The sequence below is a fragment of the Epinephelus moara genome, chromosome 24, assembly GCF_006386435.1.
Source record: "Epinephelus moara isolate mb chromosome 24, YSFRI_EMoa_1.0, whole genome shotgun sequence".
Classification (NCBI taxonomy): domain Eukaryota; kingdom Metazoa; phylum Chordata; class Actinopteri; order Perciformes; family Serranidae; genus Epinephelus; species Epinephelus moara.
The window spans coordinates 32,045,740-32,065,267 of NC_065529.1; the positions used below are offsets into that span (position 1 = coordinate 32,045,740).

Below are 19,528 nucleotides of genomic sequence, written 5' to 3' on the forward strand. Positions count from 1 at the left end.
AAACCCTTTGGCGTGAGTACGAAACAAGACATTAGATGACGTAATGTTGGGGTTTGGGCGAGACAGACCGACATTTTTCAACATTTTAACACATTTTTCGATGAAACGATTAGTCGACTAATCGAAGAAATAATCGACAGATTAGTCAACAATGAAAATAATCGTTAGTGGCAGCCCTAGTGCCACATATAAATGCTCCACATTAACACTACTTAGACGGAGGATACTTGAAGTCAAAAGGGTATAAAAGGTTTTGTAAAATAAATGAACCTCTTCACCTTTTACTGCATTCTGAAGTAAAACATTATATGCTGTCCGAGACATTTCTAAGTGTTTTTTCTTCACAAAACATTACATCTTTGGTGAAAGTCCTTTTTGAGTCTGATGTGTACACTTTGAGTGGAGAGCTGAGTCATGTTAATGCATCACGACTTGTCTGCCTAAATCAAAAACATTAGGAGATGGAAAAGAGCAACTTTCTCTCTGAATGCAGCCACTGGTCCATCGGCACAACCTGTGAAACACCACAACTCAACTCCTCTGCAATCATTCTGACATGTCCACCTTGATCTCCTACCAGTACTGACTTCAAATACCCACACCTTCTTTCCAAAACACACACACATGCACACACACAGATCCTCTGCCCTCTCGGCTACCTTCCTAAGCTTGGCCAAGCCTTTCATGGACGCCCACAGACCCTCCTCTGCAGGTGTAGGGTTACCTCTGCCTCAGACATCAACACACTGTGTGCATCAACGTCTGTCTGTGTGTGTGTGTTCGCAGACTGACCTGGCGTCTAGTCTTGGAGCCAGACACACTGCACACAATACACACTGACGTGTCCCTCGTTCATCTTTTCAACCACTCTTTTCTTTTCTTCCCTCTCTTTTATTTCTTTGATTCTCCACTTCCATCCCCGGGATCCGTTACACGAGACGCCAACGGCCAAAACCCACTTTGTTGAAATATAGATGCTCATGACACAGAAAGCAACTTGATAACTGTGATGATCTTATGATAAAGTTAATGAAGTCACTCCAAGCAATGCACACTGACACACAGTTATAAACACTTACATCACTCACTTATGTCCATATCAGTAGTAGATAAGATCATGATCAATGACTTCTACAGTATCCAGTCCCAGGGCACAGTCTTGGTTTAGGAAGTTTTAGATTGGAAAAAATAAGCTTTAAGTCCAGATGAAATGATATTTCAAGGGCATCTAGCTTCAGTATTGTGACATTTCCGAGGAAAACACAATAGACAGGTAGGAAATAATATAAGTAGGAATATGATTTGATTGTTAAAAAGTGGGCGTATTAGGGATGGGGGAAGAAAATCGATAGAGCATAGTATCTCAATATTTTATTTGGGGATATTGTTTCGATAAACGGATGCCAAGTATCGATCTTTTATTGTATACATCATTAATTTAGCTAATACACATTTTAACACAACTTGTGGTACTAGAATAATACAATCAATTGCTTATTCGGTCCACTAGATGGTGCTGATTTTTTTTCCTGGTGAGGTCAGCAACTAGCCTGGAAATCCAGATGCCCCGCCCCTAGCAAATTCTAATTTGCACTGCCTGGGGATCTGGCTCCGATGAGCAGAGCCCGCTGAATCGCTATCGGACCAATCACATCAGTCTATCTGACAGAGGCGGGCTTTGGGCGGGCGTAACATGATGACGACAGTGCTGCGCCGTAGGAGTCGAAAAGTAATTCAATTCATTCAATTCAATTCAATTTAGCTTTGGAAGAAACGCTAAGGCAGCTACACTTATCTTTTTCCTTGAGAGAGGAACAGAAGACTGCCCTAGAAGACTTTGTTTCCAGGAAGGACGTTTTTGTCGGTTTGCCGACGGGATACAACAAAAGCATAATATATCAGTTAGCCCCACTTTTCAGCTAACAAATGGGGCTTAGTGCAATGAATACGTCACCTTGTTTTTGCTCTGATTGGCCATCGTGCTATCCAATTGCGTGCAGCAGCATTTGAAATGCCTCAGTTAGGCACCAGGCCCCTTGGGTAGGAAAGGTGTATCGGTGAGGGCCAGACTCAAAATCTTTCTAGCTTTGAGTCTGGATTTCCAGGCTAGTCAGCAACAGCATTTGGCAGGAACTTTGTCAAAACAAAGATGGAGGCACCGGAAAGAAAGAAACCAGAAATGCGCCGTCTGTGTTTGGATATGATGCATGCGATTTGCAAGCAGTGTCATATGAGAATACTCCGGGAATACTACGAACATGAGGGCTAACCTCACCACCTTAAGTATCGTGATAATATCATACTGTCCTCTGGCGATGGCCACCCCTAGGGCGTGTCATTACAGTGAGGCCCAGATGGTGTAACGCCAATGGGAATGTAGTATTTATCATGGAACGCGAGATGAAATCCATCGTGTGCTACATGTAACGTTAGTTGCTGAAGCAGTCAACTGTAAAGTGCCTTCACATAATCTGGAGCTGTCATAGAAACCACTATCCTCAGCTGAATAAATTATGGCACACGGCCCGTAACCACTATATTTGGGGAAACAAAGACACACCAACATACCATGCTGTTGATAGCTAGCTTACTAGCTTTGTGCAGCTTTGGTTAGGTTGCACAGTGATTGATGGGTGGATGTCATGATATTATTGGTTGAAATCGACAGGTACTATGTAAGCACCCGTCTTATTTTGTTTTACAGGAAGACAACATGACTGAGTTTTGATATAAGAATATAAAGAAATTGATTTTATTTTTTAAAAAATTGGCATACGTTCTTAAATAGATGCATAATATGTCTGGGGATGTGATCTTAAAGGGTTAAAAAGCCAATTTCATTTTATCTCGACTTTAAAAAGACAGAAAAAAGATGAAAAAATTCACCAAATCAAATCAGACGGGGTCGTGAATTATGACCAGAGAGTTGCACCTACATCAAACTGTGTATTAAAGAGATTCTTAGACTGTACAAAACTGAGTGTTTGGCCCTATTACTTTCTTGTACAGATGATACAAGTTGATAAAAAACAGAAATAATTTGAACGAAAGAAACCGTTTTCTTACAAGGGTTGGAAAACTTGACAGTGGAGTGAAGCATCTAGCATCTGACTAATTCAAACTGTACTGTTCCAGAAGCATTGTGGGAAATATGCCATAAAAACATCAACATATGTAGACACACAGAACGGAAGAGACTTGAAACGTTTACAAGGTTTGTAGTCTTAATCAGGCGCCAATGTTTTCAGTAGTGATTGCGTGCTGTTGACGGATAGCCACAATTACGCCAAGCTACAAACACATGAAATCATCAACATCTGGATTACATGGTGTGCTACACATATGTACACATGCATGTACATGTGAACTTGTCCCGAAGCTTCCTTCCTTATGGAGCTACATAAATCTCTCCGTTCTGGCTTTACGTGTCAGTGGTGACGACTTCTTTATCAAGTTGTTTGTGGATCCAAACTGTGGAGATTAACTCAAAGTAAAACACTCTATAGGCTGTGTATGTGTGTGCCCACATGGGTGTACATGTGTAGCATCTTTAAACACATCAGACATACATTGGGTGACTCACAGGGGCTTTACCTTAAATTGTAAACATACAGAACATAGTTGGCAGTCACATACAATTATGTGACTGTAAGTGCAAATCAGTGACTGAAGCATAACGATCTATGAAATGCTTGGTGGTTCTTGGTTTGTGGTTTCGCCATGATGTAACATTTACCGTATGCTATGAGTAAACACTTCCTGGTGATTCAATGGTTTTGACTTCCGCTGTTAACATGTATAGTCAACACGCCAGGTTAGACACAAACTCCAACTGACTCATTAAGTAACCACTAAGACTTTATGGTACTCCAGAGGATCAGCACACTTCACAGGAAGCAAAGCTCATTAAGTATGTGTACTTAACACTCTGTGGTTGCTGTGCAACACATACATGTCTACACTATACGTAAAAACAGCACATAGTAAAGTAAAAATATTGAGAGTTATCTAATCTAATATGTCTGATTACATTTGCAGAAATTGCACCTAGTATGAAAAGAATGGCTGGTATAGATGTAAATATTAAATATTTCCTGCAGTCCAAGGTGATCTCTTTGAATTGCTTGTTATGTCAACTTAGGCAGGAGGTAACCACGTGTCAATGTAGACAACAGTTGGGTCATGAAAGTAACTGTCCAAATACTTCCTGAAGGATTCCACTTCAGGGCCTACCTAAGAACTCATGACATGATGTCAACCACAAACACGGTGACAGTTGCAGAGGTTACTATGATGTAAATCATTAGATGGTGGCACTAAAAGCGACAGCGGCGCAATTGCAGATGGGACATAAAAGGCCCCTACATCAAACATGTGGTGACAACATCAAGTATGTATGTTACACTGCCTGTACCGTCCATGTTGTATTGCACTTTGCATACATGTAGCATTCATTTCTGAGGATGTACACAACCAACGCTCCAGTTGGAAGCAGAATAAACAAGGTAGCCATTATGCAGCCAAAATTGCATCGTTAAACCTAAAAATGTCAAACACAAAAACATTTCATTGACAACTACCTAACACAGAGAAAAGCAGCGAATCCTATCATCTGGAAAGCATACATCAGAAAATGTTTGGCATTTCTGCTGGATCATTGGCTTTCACAAAATTAGAGGGGCAATGTATTTCATTTTTTTTTTACCACTTTACTGGTACACACTTGAAGACAGACATAATGTTGAGTCATGGTTTCAGTGTAGTGGTACATGTCCTGTATATTTTAGATTATTTAAAGGGTTTTAATCATTGGTAAGTGTTTTCACATCCGTAGGACCTTTAATGGGATAGGTGCTGGAAACGAAATTCAGCCAAATTACAATAGATATGGATCTGCAGACTAAAATCAGGTTTTAATCTTTACAATCTGTGATACAAGGATGACTTATTTTGAAGGTACGGTTAACCCCATAATCAAAAATACATATTTTTACTCTTGTCTGTAGTGCTAGTTATCACTCTAGATTGTTTTGGTGTGAACCGTGTTGGCGATATTGGCCATAGAGATGTCTGCCTCCTTTCTGATATAATGGAACAAGATAGCACTCAGCTTGTGGTGCTCAGAGCGCCAATAAATAAATAAATAAAAATACATTTGAAAAACTCCCTCTCTCAGTAAAGAGCTGAATGACCCACTGCCTCCAGCTTTATCTGGTCTGACCTCGACTTCGGTGCTTCTCGATCTATGAAACTGAATTAATTTTGTTCTCTACAACAGCAGTACTTCAAATCTAGCTATGGTCTTTCATGAGGAGCCACAGGGCTTTATCCTTGGCCCGTTTCGACTGTTGAATATGGTCATACATAAAAGACAGAATAAAATTAATTCCAATAGATAATTCACAGAAGCATGCATAGCTGCAGTGGATATTATAAAATGTCTACCTCTCAAAGTCAAAAGCCACTTTAACAATGCCTCATTTGGGCAGGAAATTCATGCTGTTATGCCACCTCACCATTCTGTATAAAAAGTACAAAAGCGGAATTGTTGTCTCACCTCTGAACTGGCAACAGAGGTAGTAACAGCGCCACAACAATGTTTGCATAAAGGGGACAGCTGGTAGGATGGCATCATGGGCGGCACAGCTGTGTGCGACACACCATGGGAGATTTAAAAAATAGCTGATAGCAGTTAGCGGCTAACTCAAAGAAGAACAACAGCAGCTGAAAATGTCCACAAATCGAGAAAACAATGAGGTCCGGGAGTTTCAGAACTAGATGGCACTCAGCTCATGGTGCTCTAAGCCCATTTGAAATACTCAACAGCAATGTTTCTTTCCAGAAATCATGACCTGGTTACTCAAGATAATCCACAGACCTTATTGTGAGCAGTTTCATGTAGGAACTGTTCTATCTACTGAACTACCCCCACCAATCATATCACCGCACAGAAGAGCGTGCATCTACTACTAGCTCACCAAACACCACTGAGCTACCTAACATTACAGCTCAGCAGAGGAGGAATTCATTAATGTTGTAATTCCGTAGAAAGAAAATCGTTCCTACATGAAACCTCTCACAACAAGGTCTGTGGAATATCTTGAGTATCCTGGTTATGATTCCTGTATAGTTTTTTGGCGCTATGAGCACCACAAGCTGAGTGCCATCTAGTTCTGGTATGTTTGATGGATTTTTCATTGAACTGTCCCTTTAAGTATAACCAGGTCTAGTTTTTGAAAGGTTCAGAAGGAAGAAATACCTCAACAGAAAAACACAGAGCTGTGATATTGACCAGTTCAGTTTCTTTTCAACACTTTGCACTTCGAATGTGAAAAATGTTCCTGCTATTAATAGTGGTAGCGTATTTGGTGGTGTTAGTACAAGTAGTTGTAGTAAGAGGTGTCTGGCATGGTTTAAGACAAAGCCACGTCAGCTGTGATTTACTCTCTGGTGTGTAGTTTTATTGGCTTGCAGCCCCAGAAAGAGTTAGGAAACACACACACACACACACACACACACACACACACACACAGTAAAAAGCCCCAACTCTACAGGAACTGCTCCAGCCCAGACAGGGGCTGAATTGTTTTGTTTCCATAGTGACCTGGCAGCACACAGCTGACTGCGGCAGGAATACACACAGACAGACGTGCACTCCCTCACACACACACACACACACACAAACACACACACACATACACATACACACACAGAAGACAAAGACACACACACATTACAGTGAACGCACTGATGGATGGACAGAGGGACACACAAAGGGAGGAGAGATATGGGGGAGGGAGAACAGGAAGGGAGAGAACGTAAGGCAGAGGAGAGGAAAAGAGGAGAAGTGAAATAGGAGGAGGCTGGTAAAAAAAGAAAAGAGTGAAAGGCAGATAAGCAGCAAATGCAAAACAGAGAGGGAAAATGTGTGTGGGCGGGATTAACTGAATCAAAACACATTCACCAATTTCACTACATAACCTTTATCCCTGCCTCAGCAAAGGATCGTCTTTCCTAACTCATGTTGTTCATTGTTCCCGACTACACAGGCTTTACCCCGGTCCCTATCAAACCTTATGAACCCTCCGCTCAGACCGAATAATCTCATCAGTCACACAGGCAGAAACATGACACCATAAGATGGGGTGGAACTTCATACTTTTTTCTTTTTTTTCCAGGAGCAGCGTAGGTGGAGAAAAACTTTAAACTTTTAGAGTACAAGCTGGCCAGCTCCCTCCCCCTCTCTGCCTCTTGGTTTCTCCTTCTGTGTGTCTCTCTCTCGCTCTGTCTTCACATGAAAGTGATAGATCTGGGGCTTTATGACCTCTTTATAGACACAAAGGCTGCATTGAGATCAGGGGAGAAAGAGGGAGAGAACCAGCCCGCCACTCATCACAACACCCTTTCTTCAGCCCTGCACTTCCTCTCTTTATCCCCCCCAACACCCTTTCTTCAGCCCTGCACTTCCTCTCTTTATCCCCCCCACCCCTCTTGCTTTCACATTTTTTTTTTACTTTCTCCCTCTCTAACTTGCACCCCCCCCCACCACCACCACTGGCCTTACACTAATGTACACCAGCCAATCACATCGCTGGACGCTGCTAACCACTGGGCCACCTGGGGTAATGATTGGTCAGTTTGCTGTAGACCAATGGTGGCGCGGTAAATAGACACGAAGGCAATTTCTCCCACCCAGCTTGGCTGATTTGGGATGTGTGGACCCCTCAGCAGCCCATCTTTACATGCACACACACACCCACGCTGCAGTGGTGGGAGCTAATTCCACTCATACGACAGTCACTGACATCAATGAGCAACTGCTGCCTGATTGTTACCATATGGTTTTACCAGCTTTTCTGTGTGTGTGTGTGTGTGTGTGTGTGTGTGTGTGTGTGTGTGTGTGTGTGTTTGTGTCTTCAGTATTCCTCAAGGAGCAACATTTCAACACAGCTCCACTGACTTAACAATGTGGGAATGGGAGAGATGGGAATCCCCTTATTTCTGCTAGGGCTGCAATTTGTGTTTCAACACAGTGTTGGTACATAGTAACAGAGGCTAATCTGATAAGTAAATCAGAAGCTGCCTTTCTGCATCAATGTGTCAGTCTTTCATATACTGTCAAAAAACATATAATTTGAAGTATTTAGCTACAATATGTGCTACTTACGATGGGTGAGCAGGCTGTGCATTTGTCAAAGGCCAGGCTTGCAGGCAGGACGTTGTCGAACCTCGAAAGAAAGCCTCGGATCTATGGGAGAGAGACCAAAACATCAAAAACTGACACAAAACTGAGGCGCAAAATTGCATAACAGCACTCAAAGGGGGAACGCTCCTTTCAAAACCACATTCAAATCACTCATAAACGCTAAAAACTTAAATTATGTGAACACAAAAAAGGTCCTTAACCAGAGAAAGATGAAAGGGAGAGAAATACACAGTATATGTTCACGAAAAGCACCTATTGAACAGCAAGTATTCAGTTTGAGAGAAGATCGTACCCTTGAAACATTTTTTCTTTGTAAGCAAACGTAATGCATAAGTAGTGAAGTAGTAAACATTAAATGTGAGGCTTGAAAATTTGGAAGCAGTTTGACTTAATGTCTTCTACATTTTAAAATCATGCAGAAAGCGCCCTCTGGTGTCAGATGTGCTACAGTATTTTCCAGTGAAACATTTTCACATTGCACATCTCTCACTGCTGAAAGCTTTCACTCCTATTCATGGCTCCAGTCATTATGGCTAATTACCTTGATTACTGTCTAGAGAACCCTCCACACATGTACACACACACACCAACAACTCTTTGGCGAAACACCACCCGTCACCAATATATTCCTTTCATCGCTCCCCCTCCTCCTCTCTTACACCCACATCATCCTGGTTTTTTTTTTGATAAAAGCTTCGCTCATTATGTTTTCTGGTGACGCACGTAGTCCAGACCATGAAATTTCTTCCTGGCTGTAATTATCTGATGATAAAACTGACAAATATTTTGAACACTTGTGGATAAAGTACTGCATAATGCACATCACGTGGACAGGGGCAGAAATTAAAAGCTTTCGTGTCTTGGCTGAGATATTTGGGTGCATTGGCTCCATGATGACTTCATGCACCCCTATTTTAATTACTCTTCATGGCTCCAAGTTGGCACTAGCACAGCCTGTGTGGTAACCTACAGTTATCTGGTTATGGTGTACTAACTCTGCAACTCAGCCGGAGGCTCGTTTCATTTTGCTATTTGTCTCAGTTTTATCCATGTCATTTATATCTTCTCATCTGTGTGCTGATTGTTTCAAGTAAAATGGCACATTCAAGGATGTTTAAAAGACTGAAAGATTAAAGGCAGTCGAGGCTGTACTTATTTATCACAAAGGTAAGAGGACGCCTGGCAGAGCAAACATGTCCAGTAGGCGATATAACAAATGGAGGGGTGAGAGGATGAGTAAATCAGACCAATGGGCAAGTGAGGTGGACTTAAAAAGACTAGTAGCTCTAAAACTGCACAGCCTTTACAGACAGTATATACTGAGTTAAGAAATCCATGTATGTATGTAATGTGTATAAATAAAATGTGATTCCAGCTGTAATTATTCAACCAGTCCCAAAAGTCCCAAAGTTCCAAAATAAAAAAAAAATACAAAGCAACAAACCTGAACATGTTCAGTGCTGGAGAATGCGTGGTAACATGTCATATGTCATGTCATTTTCATATTTCTGGGAGTGTCCTAGTTTCTTCTTACTTGGTAGATGTGGTTATAGAGATCACATCAATAATGAGCTCAGAGCTGGATTTTAACTTCAGTGTAATGTATTTGGGAAATGTGCCAGCTAGGCTAATAAAGCAGGACATATATTTATTACAAATACAATGAGCAGGTTGTAAAAAAGCAATAACCAGGAAATGACTGAGTAAAGAGTCTCCAACAACCTCTGAATGGATAGAAACAGCTAAGGAAATTTATGTTATGGAAAAACTGACTTTTTCTCTGAGACTAAAAAATGTGAAAAATATTGGGGAAAAAATGGAAATCTTATTTGACTTTGAAGTGATCTTTTATTTATGTTTATTTTGTTTGGTGAATTTTGTTTTATCCCCCTCTGTATTAAGACATACAGAGTGGACGATAGCTCATGAATGAGTGGAGGAATTCTCCCTCCTTAAAATACCCTGGATTTTCAGAAATCAAAGTCATGGATCATAAGGACCTTTGTGATCTTAAAGTATGATCATGGACATAAAGGACCCATTATCCTTGATACTACAAAGTAACCTTGCTTCTTCTCATTGTTGTCCTTAATTTTGCAGCTAAGGATAAAGAAGAAAATGTTAGTTGAGGCACTGTATGTCAGACTTGTGACATTTAAAAGCAAAATCACCTGTGTGTAAATTCAAACAACCTAGTTATAACAAGTTATTACTAAGTTGTAATTTATGCATTATTAAATAAAAAGCAGCTGTACCATGGCGATAAGTTACAACATTACTCTAAGTAACAACTGAATAGTTGCACATTCTCCACGGATAGGTGTAAATAATTAAATGTCACAGGATTAAACTCACCGACCACAGTAACCATGATCTTGGATCTCTAAAGCCACTATGACTTCATGTCCTACATATTAGTTAGGTTATGCCCCAAGCAGTTGTGGTGCAACAAATTTCAGTAGTTGTTTTAATTACAAACTAACTACTAGTTACTAAAAGTCTCTAGTGCAGTGGTTTTCAAACTTTTGTGCCCAAGGGACACCAAAGGGCAAGCCAAAATCTCAAGGCACACCTGTATTTACATCTGTGCACAACAGCCTCTATATGTGTTATCACTCTTGTCACAACAAAAAGGTTTTTTTTTTTATTAACTAATATCAAATAACATTTGACAACCAACTATTACTCATGAAATATTTTTAAAAATGATTTAAGAGTTTATTTTAAACTTTTAAGATTACATCAAAGCACCAATAACACATCCATTTAAAAGGGAAATAATGTTAAATAATGTGATGTGTCACACACTTTTAATTCCCTCACACAAATGGTGACAAATAGGTTCCCCATGAAGGTTTTCTAAATGAAATGAAATGAAATTACATTTTTTTAAAGTAGAGTTTGCCTCTTTATTAGGAAATGGGTCTACACAACACACTGATACAGTCAATCAAAAATGAATTCATAACATTTTGTACAGGCTCAGTTGAATATTGCAATAATGTTATGTGGTAATCACAAAATCCCACGGCACATCTGGATTTGCATCACGGCACACCATTTGAGAACCACTGCTCTAGCGTTCTCTTGTCACCCAAACACAAAGCTAGTACAACCCAGTGCAGATTTCAAAAGCACTGCAATGCTGCCTTACTGATTGAGAGCACTGAAAAACACCTATTACTGTCACTGTTAAATGTATCGTCTGAGCATCTGACAACGAGCATTTATAACTCTGAAATAAGAATACTGAATGTGTGCCTGTCTGGTGGCATCTGGAAATTCCTTGACATTCGCTCAGATAATAATCGTCATAAATGTCTTAACAATCTATAATTTTGTCGTCCTGCTTTTCAGTATTGTAATTTTGCTATTTTCGTCTTTTGTGCATGACTGCTTTTGTATATCTGTCTGCCCTGTTGTCTTTTTTATTGTTTTGCCCATTAAAATTTTTTTTCGATGGAGATTTTACTTATCCGAACTGGGGATGTTAGGATAGAGGGTTATGTCCACTGCACACCTTTGAGGCAAACGGCTCTAAGGCTCTGGAACAGTTGAGTCAGTGATCTCTTTTAACCCCTTGAAACCTGAGCAAATTGGTTTAATTTATTTGTCAGGAAAAAAAAAGTGGCAAAAGCCAATGACCGAGTTGGCAAGAAGTGACTCACAAATTGCAAGAAATTAGTAAATGATGACAAGAAAGTGACTGAAAACAAGTTCTTAAAAAGGGGGAGGTTATTAAAAAAATGATCAAAAAATAAATAAAAAGAAATCCAGAAAACAATATCTTTACTTCTTATAATTTTATAGAGAAAAAATTATAAATAGTTATTTTTCCAGTAATTTTCTTTTTTTTTTTTTTTTTTTTTTTCTTTTTTAAGTTTTTACTAATTTCTTGCCAATTTTAGAGCAATGTATTCAGTTGCTCATTGCCTTTTCGCCATGTTTTGGGGGAAAAAAATAAACTAATTTATTCAGGTTTTAAAGGGTCAAAAATAATTTTTTTCCCAAAGCTAAAGATTTCTTTCAGTTTGTGGAACAGTTCTTGCCAAGGTGCTCATTGCCTTTTCCCCTGTGTTTTCAAAAGAAATCAAATCAATTTGCTAAGATTTGAAAGATTTAAATACTTGTGGAGGTATTTGAACGAAGCACAGGAAAAGTGATGTTGATCCAGGCTTCAAAGGGTTAAGTCCCTTTTTAAAACTTTTATCGGAGAGGCTTTCCTGATTTTACTTGAGGTTTAAGTTAATTTAGACTGTCTTTGATTTCCTCAGTTTTCATATACTAAGTTGCTGTTTTCATGTCTTGATTGTTTTTATTATTGACATGTTAAGCACTTTTTTACTTTGTAACTGTTTTATTATGAACATGTGATTTGTCATATGGGCTATATGAATAAAAATGACTCAATTTGACTTGAGTTAGGGACAAGTACGTTGGCAGCTGTGGCACAGAAGGTAGGACAGGTTGTCAACTTATCGGATGATCAACTGACGATCCCTGGCTCCTTCATTCTGCGTGTCTAAGTATCCTCGGTCAAGATAAATTCTGCCCATATTTTGAGTGTGTGTGAATATTTAAACTGATGCAAGTGGCACCTTGTATGGCAGCCACCAGTGTGTGAATGTGTGTGTGAAGGGGTAAATTTGAGATGTAGTGTAAAAATGCTTTGAGTGGTCGGACAACTACTGTAGAAAGGCACTACATAAATACAAGTCCATGCACCATCCATTTTATCAGCTAATTTTAACACAGCAAAACAGCATAATGTAGATTGATTGCTCTGTCCTGGGCTCAGACACACAAATCTACCCTGAAACAACCACAAAGCTTTCTATGGCTTTTAGAGATGTTTAGAGAAAACAGTGCTTTGTGAGTTTTGGGGATGGAGCTTGAAAAGTGTCAGGAGTACACAACAGTTGTCAGGATCAAAATCTAAAGGTACATTTACAAAAGAAAAAGGGTGACAGCTATCAAAAATGTCCCCCAAAAATCCTGTATTTGCACGCTCTTATTCAGACACTTGTTCATAAAACATATTTCATGTACTTTCTGTAAACCACCACAGGTTGTCACTGTGGCACCACAGAAAAGACGCCTGCAGCTCCAAACTACTGATCTGCAGTGTGATGTATCAGCAGTAGACAGCTGGAGGAAGAGGCAAAACTGGACACACTCACACGCACACACACATCGAGGCATTAACACCCTCTTGCATATTATCTGCCCTGCATTTCTCTGGTCATTATTATCATATTCTCTCGCCTTCACCCCCTCTCTGTCTCTGTCCCTACACAAACACACACACACACATACAACAACACATTTGCATGCCACTTTTCTCCGAATTACTTGGTTGAAATACCACGAGCGGCGGAGGTGTCGAGCAAATGGCAGAAATTCAGATTCTCAGGGTGATGAATACTGATGATGATGCAAATGGAGGTGGTGAGATACTTGAGGATGTGATAACAGTCAGTAAGCAAAAGGGCACAGCTTGGAGAGCTGCAGATTATCTACTCTTCGTCTGTTTGTTGAGCCCTTGGCCCAGAGTGTATAATCATTATTTGAATTATAATGCTTTGAAAAGGTTTTGTGAACAAAGCAGCATTCCTGTAAATATATTAATCTAAATACAGACTTTTTCAAACTGACCATTTATCAATGCTTTTGATAGGGCTTAAATATTATGATTTTTTTGTGTGTGTTTGTGGTCCTTGGTAAACACTGGAAAATGAGCGTCACGCCTCTGACGTCACACTGCTATTCACACTAATGTTTGGACTGATTTTTTTCTTTAGTCAAACCAAACTAAGATTAGTGAAAGAAACGTGCAGGCCAATTAACCTTTAAATGAGTCACTTAATTTATAAATCCAATCTCATCTCCATCCAGAGTTTTGCAGAAAGGATTTATAAAAATAGACGCACACAGCAGCCATTCACAATACTGTCTATAGCCTTTATCTCTCTACAAAAATAAATAGAGTTACACGCAAAAACCTCAGCCAAAGGTCAGTCCACGAAAAATGGCTAACAAAGGGCACACACAGGAATGAACTTCCCTTTCTTCTCCACAGTCCCTCAGGAAGTATTAACGAGCCAACTCACTGACTATCACTACATATCATGTTTATTGAGATCTGAGACTTCCCACAGCAAAAATATGAATAACCACTGCTTCCAGCTTTATCTGGTCTGACCTCAACTCCAGTGCTCCTTGACCTATGAAACTGAATTTACTTTGTTCACCCACAACAGCAGCACTTCATATCTAGTTATGGGCTGTCATGGTGAGCCACAGGGCTTTATCCTTGGCCCGTTTCTACTGTTGTTGCTCAATCATAAAAGACAGAATAAGATTCATTATAACAGATAATACACAGAAACATGCATAGCTACAGTTCAAATCATAAAATGTCTTCCTCTTACAGTTAACGAGATTCATGTTTTTGGTCAGACAATGCAAAAAGCTCTATTTTCAGAGCCACTTTTTTTTACATATCACATCACTAACTTTGTGTTAATATGCTTTAATTTGCCCTTTCAACTGGTGAGTACAACAGACAATCAGAATGTGGCACTGGGTGGCATTACTGGGGTTCACTTAGGCTTGTTTTAATTTTGCTAACAATAATGAGTCTGAAGTGTTAACGATGGATGGATTCAGGAAAATCTGTAACTTTGACTGTGTAAAAATAACCACAGATGGAACTTCAGACAACGAACAAAGCAGTGGAGAAAACAACAAGACATGCTGTAACTGTGGAAAATGAAGGTCTAAGCTGCCTATAAACTGTAGCTGAAGGATGTTAATGCTATAGATGAAGTGGGCCCCAAGACAGGACAGAGCACATTTACAACCCACCTCAACAGAGGGGAAAACAGTTCAAATGTTGGTTGTTCAAAACAACCAAATTTAGGACAATTTATAGTATTTAAAGGTTTGTAACATCAGAAATGATGTTTATGCTCAAGAGCTTGACTCATGTTGACAAAAAGCAATAAAAAGACTGATAAATAAAATTAGATCAAATGTTTGTGGCAATTAAGACTTCACAAATTCAAATTTAAGCCTGTTTAATGACCTTTAAGGCCTAAAAAAAAGTTGAGTATCAGACATTTTAAGGTTTTTTTTTGAAGGACCTGCAGACGCCTTGCTAGCTACAGAGATTTTTTTGGTGTTTCAGCCTCGGTTGCATCGGACACGGTGAATACAGGTGTTTCAGTTCTTTGAACATTAGAGCATGTAAACCTAAAATACAAGTATGAAATCAGAAAAGAGGATAAAAGGTCCCCTTTAAGCTGATGGCCTCTCACTGACAAGTCTGTCTTGGCCCTGGAGCAAGTATTCAAAGCCTTTTTTTATGTATATGCAGCAATACCACACTGTAAAAAAAAACCTTTGTTTCAAGTAAAAGAATGGAGTCATGGAGTAGATGTGTAAAGTCATACACTTTGTTCACAAGTACTTTTATAAGTACCGTGTTTGAGTGAATGTACTCATTGTACTTCAATTACATTTTCAGTGGTGTTGTATTGAGCACATTTGATGTTGAGGTAATATTCTGTTCACATGAGGTAGACAAAATATCGGCGATAAATTCAAACACAACGCGGTCTAAGAAAGCATCACTGCTGAGTGCAGCTTCGAATGCACCACAGAAGTTGCCACACAAACAACTGAGGTCTTGCAGGTTTTGTTCTGTTTATTCAGCGTACATAACACCAAAGTAACAAAAGCTGACCTCTATATTTTTGCACAGCATAAGTAAAACAATATACAGCATACATACTGTTCATACCATCCCAACGCTGAAAGCTCAACATGTAATCAAGGCCAGAACATCTTATTATCCTCCAGCAACATCAAGATGAATACTTCATGGTTTTGTAATATGAACCTTTTAACCACTTGTTACCTTATATATGTCAGTGTGGTTGTGCAACCTCGGGATGTACACTCTTGTCTGTTCCAGTTATTGATTAAAAAAAAGCAGCGGCAATACAGCCTTAGGACTGCACAGTTAATCAAATATTAATCATGATTTTGGCTCCTACAGTTTTGGTTCCATATAATGCTCATATTCAGGTTCATACTTGTGTTTGGGTTTTTACTAGAACAAGTTTACAAGCTTTAATTTCCAAAAACCACTTTGTTTTTCTCATGTCTGTCTGAATGTACCTGTAATCACCCTCTGTCTGAAATGCTCCGTTTTTCTACCTTTATAAAAGCTTCAGTTGTAGTTATGACATCACAAATTCACAGAAATCCTGACGGCTCTAACACCACATTTTCTGAATACGAACTGTGTGCATTTCTCTGTGGGCTGAGTGTTTTGATACTTTCACAGTTATCTATACAGCACCTATACCTACTTTATTTTTTTAAAAAGACAGCAATCTGACTTTTCACAATATGGCACCTCTAAATTAACATGATTGACTATAATGTAGATGTTTAAAATGTGTGCTCCGCTCATAAAAAACTCTGCTGAATATTAAAATCAAGCACTCCACTTCTGAAGAGCTGTCATGCCACTACACGTGCACCCTGCAGCAGCCTGTGAAAAATTTTCCTAAATGTCGTGATTGCAGATGGGCAAAGCGACAATCAACCGTCTTCATGCATTGTTTAGAAGTATTCCGAATTTAGGAGAGAACAAATCAAATGCAAAGACTGCATGAGACTTGTGTCTGCGATGTGTAGCAACATAACTAACTTGTTAAACCACTTGAAAAAACGTTGCAGTGTAATGAATGCATGAAGGCAGAGAAGAATAATGTTGCTAACGTTACTGTACTGTTACTGTTAATCCCCATCCTTCTCCAGCGTCAACTGAGACATCCATGACAGTGACATTGGTGTTCATCACAGTATCGTGGCCAAAGTAAAAAAAAAATAGAAAAATAAATAGTGGCAGCTACATGACGGGTGAAGAACCTCATTTTAAGTTTTATTTTGATAAATATTAGCAGAAATGCAGCACAACATCAAAGTGACAGCAGTGCCCTGATTCTTTAAAAGTGCAATAAAATATTTTTTTCCCAAAAATAATGCATAATGATCGTGATTTCAATACTGATCAAAATAATCCTGATTATCATTTTGGCCATAATCTTGCAGACCTACTCAGCATCACTCTGGAACTTTCAGTGTCCACTAGAGAAGGATGAGATGCATGCAGTAAAATAATGCTATTGCTTTATGTGGTCATTTATCTATGTGGGAACGGGTTTAATTGTTTGAAATTACTTTAGTTTGCTGTTATTACTTAAGTGCATTGGATTGTAGCCACTGGTCTATAAGGCCACTGTTTTCATCTTTTTGTTTGTTAAGGCCTCTGACAACTGTTTTACAAAATGAGGCTATCCACACTAACACGTTTCATTTTAAAACAATGTTTTAAACTCAAAACAATCTCCCTACACACGAGCATTTTAGCACCCTTTTAGAAATAATCTCTGTCCATACTATCACACTTGAAGACACATCTCACATGATTGTCTGCTTGGTTGCTTAGAATGCCACAGAGATGGTGAAAAGTAAGACCAGAGATTTCTTTGCTTTGACCAACATCGAAGCTGGACTATTACTGAAAGCAGTGGTTCCCAACTGGCTGAAAGGACTGCAAGTGACTTACAAACGTTGTCAAGTTTGTAAAAAAAAACAAAACACACACACTGTATTTTTGAAGTACAGTAAATTTCCAGCACAAGCTTTTATTTTGAAGTGCCGTTTCCTGTTGTACAGTGAGTAATAGACAGCCACTTTACAGAGACAGCTAATGAGCTTGACGACATGGCCTAACGAAAGTACTACGCTAAATATAGTAAACTATGTGGACCTTGACCTAATGACTAAGGAGAAATCTGGACCCTGTGGCTGGACCAGTTGGGAACCACTGACATAAAGTATTTTGAGAGTAAGGCAGTCGAAAGTGGCAGAAAACAGATTGGGAGTTGCTGCAAAGCAAATATGGCAACATATCAGAGAGGTGCTGTGAGCATCACCCATTGCTGGAGGAAGACATGGCAATGGGAAAAAAGTAGCCACACAAGAAGGATAAAATGACAAAAATATGTAGATATAGCTTTAAAGTTTTGACCTGACATGTTGTGACTGATAACACCAATCAGGAAGCGAACACGGGTGTCCACATCACTGTTATCAAAAGTCTATGATTTTGCTGGTCCAGACTAAAACGCAACCCCGGAGCTTTCAAACTAAAACGGGATCAGCAGCATTTTCAAAGGTCACTGTTTTAGGGGTTTCAAAATGCTGACAAAATGATGACGCTAGCCGTAAACAGAACAATAGTAATGCACTGTAATGCGAAAAAAAATACTAGTACAAATGTAGCCTGAGTAAATCAAATGCACATATACACTTAGTGACCACTTAAATAGGTATACCAGTAAAATCTTATGTAATCCAATACAACAGCCCGGCCAATAAATGTACTTTTACAAAGATAATAATGTTGATGAACACCATCAGAGCAGTATGTTTATAAACGTGGAATTTGTAGCAGATCTGTTGTTTTGGATTGCATTCAATTGCATGGGTGTACCTAATAAAGTGACCAGGGAAGATTCTGCACTAAATTACACTCGCTGCCTGTGAGCTTTTACCTTATCAGTAAGTTCATAACCCTAAGCCTCACTCCTTGTGATGCAACCACAGTTAGTTGGTGTGTCCTCAATAATGTACCCTTAAGTCTGAACTCACACACACACACACACACACACGCATTACAGAGCAGTGTTCTGCCATGACAAAGCTGCGTTTGTTTCTATAGAAACCCTTTCAGTCAAGTATACAAGAACAGAAAGAAAGAGGTCATTACAGAATTTCAGGCTTATAATTATGCATAGATATGCTAACACAGGCATACACTGGAGAACACTGACAGGTGGAGGTGAACGGGTGCGCACACACATGGATGCATGTGAGTGAGTTTTAATGGATGTGAGCATGTGTCTGACCTGATGCGGCACTAGACCCAGAGAGGTGGGAGGTTCATTCATCCTGTCGTCACTGCTGCTGGCCACCGCATAGCCTCTGAGGATGGAGACAGAGAGGGAGAAAATTATATCTTTGACACCTTCTTTTTCCAATTTCCTTTTTATATACAGTGGTGTGAAAAAGTGTTTGCCCCCTTCCTGATTTCTTACTTTTTTGCATGTTTTCCGCACTTAAATGTTTCAGATCATCAAACAAATTTAAACATTAGTCAAAGATAACACAAGTAAACACAAAATGCAGTTTTTAAATGAAGGGTTTTATTAATGAGGAAGAAAAAAATCCAAAGCTACATGG

At 39.3% G+C, this 19,528-nt stretch overlaps 2 protein-coding genes across 3 annotated transcripts in view; one reads left to right on the plus strand and one right to left on the minus strand.

Annotated features, from left to right (window-relative positions):
* Positions 1-19,528, minus strand: part of atg7 (ATG7 autophagy related 7 homolog (S. cerevisiae)) — a 121,082-nt gene that overhangs the window by 51,972 nt on the left and 49,582 nt on the right. The window contains exons 16-17 of the mRNA XM_050039375.1: positions 19,195-19,270; positions 8,168-8,248 (exon numbers count right to left, since the gene is read on the minus strand). Coding sequence (XP_049895332.1) covers positions 8,168-8,248; positions 19,195-19,270 — 157 coding nt within the window. The remainder of the gene's footprint in view (positions 1-8,167; positions 8,249-19,194; positions 19,271-19,528) is intronic.
* LOC126386795 (putative nuclease HARBI1) overlaps positions 1-19,528 on the plus strand; it is a 133,732-nt gene that overhangs the window by 5,933 nt on the left and 108,271 nt on the right. The gene's annotated exons all lie outside the window — the stretch shown is intronic.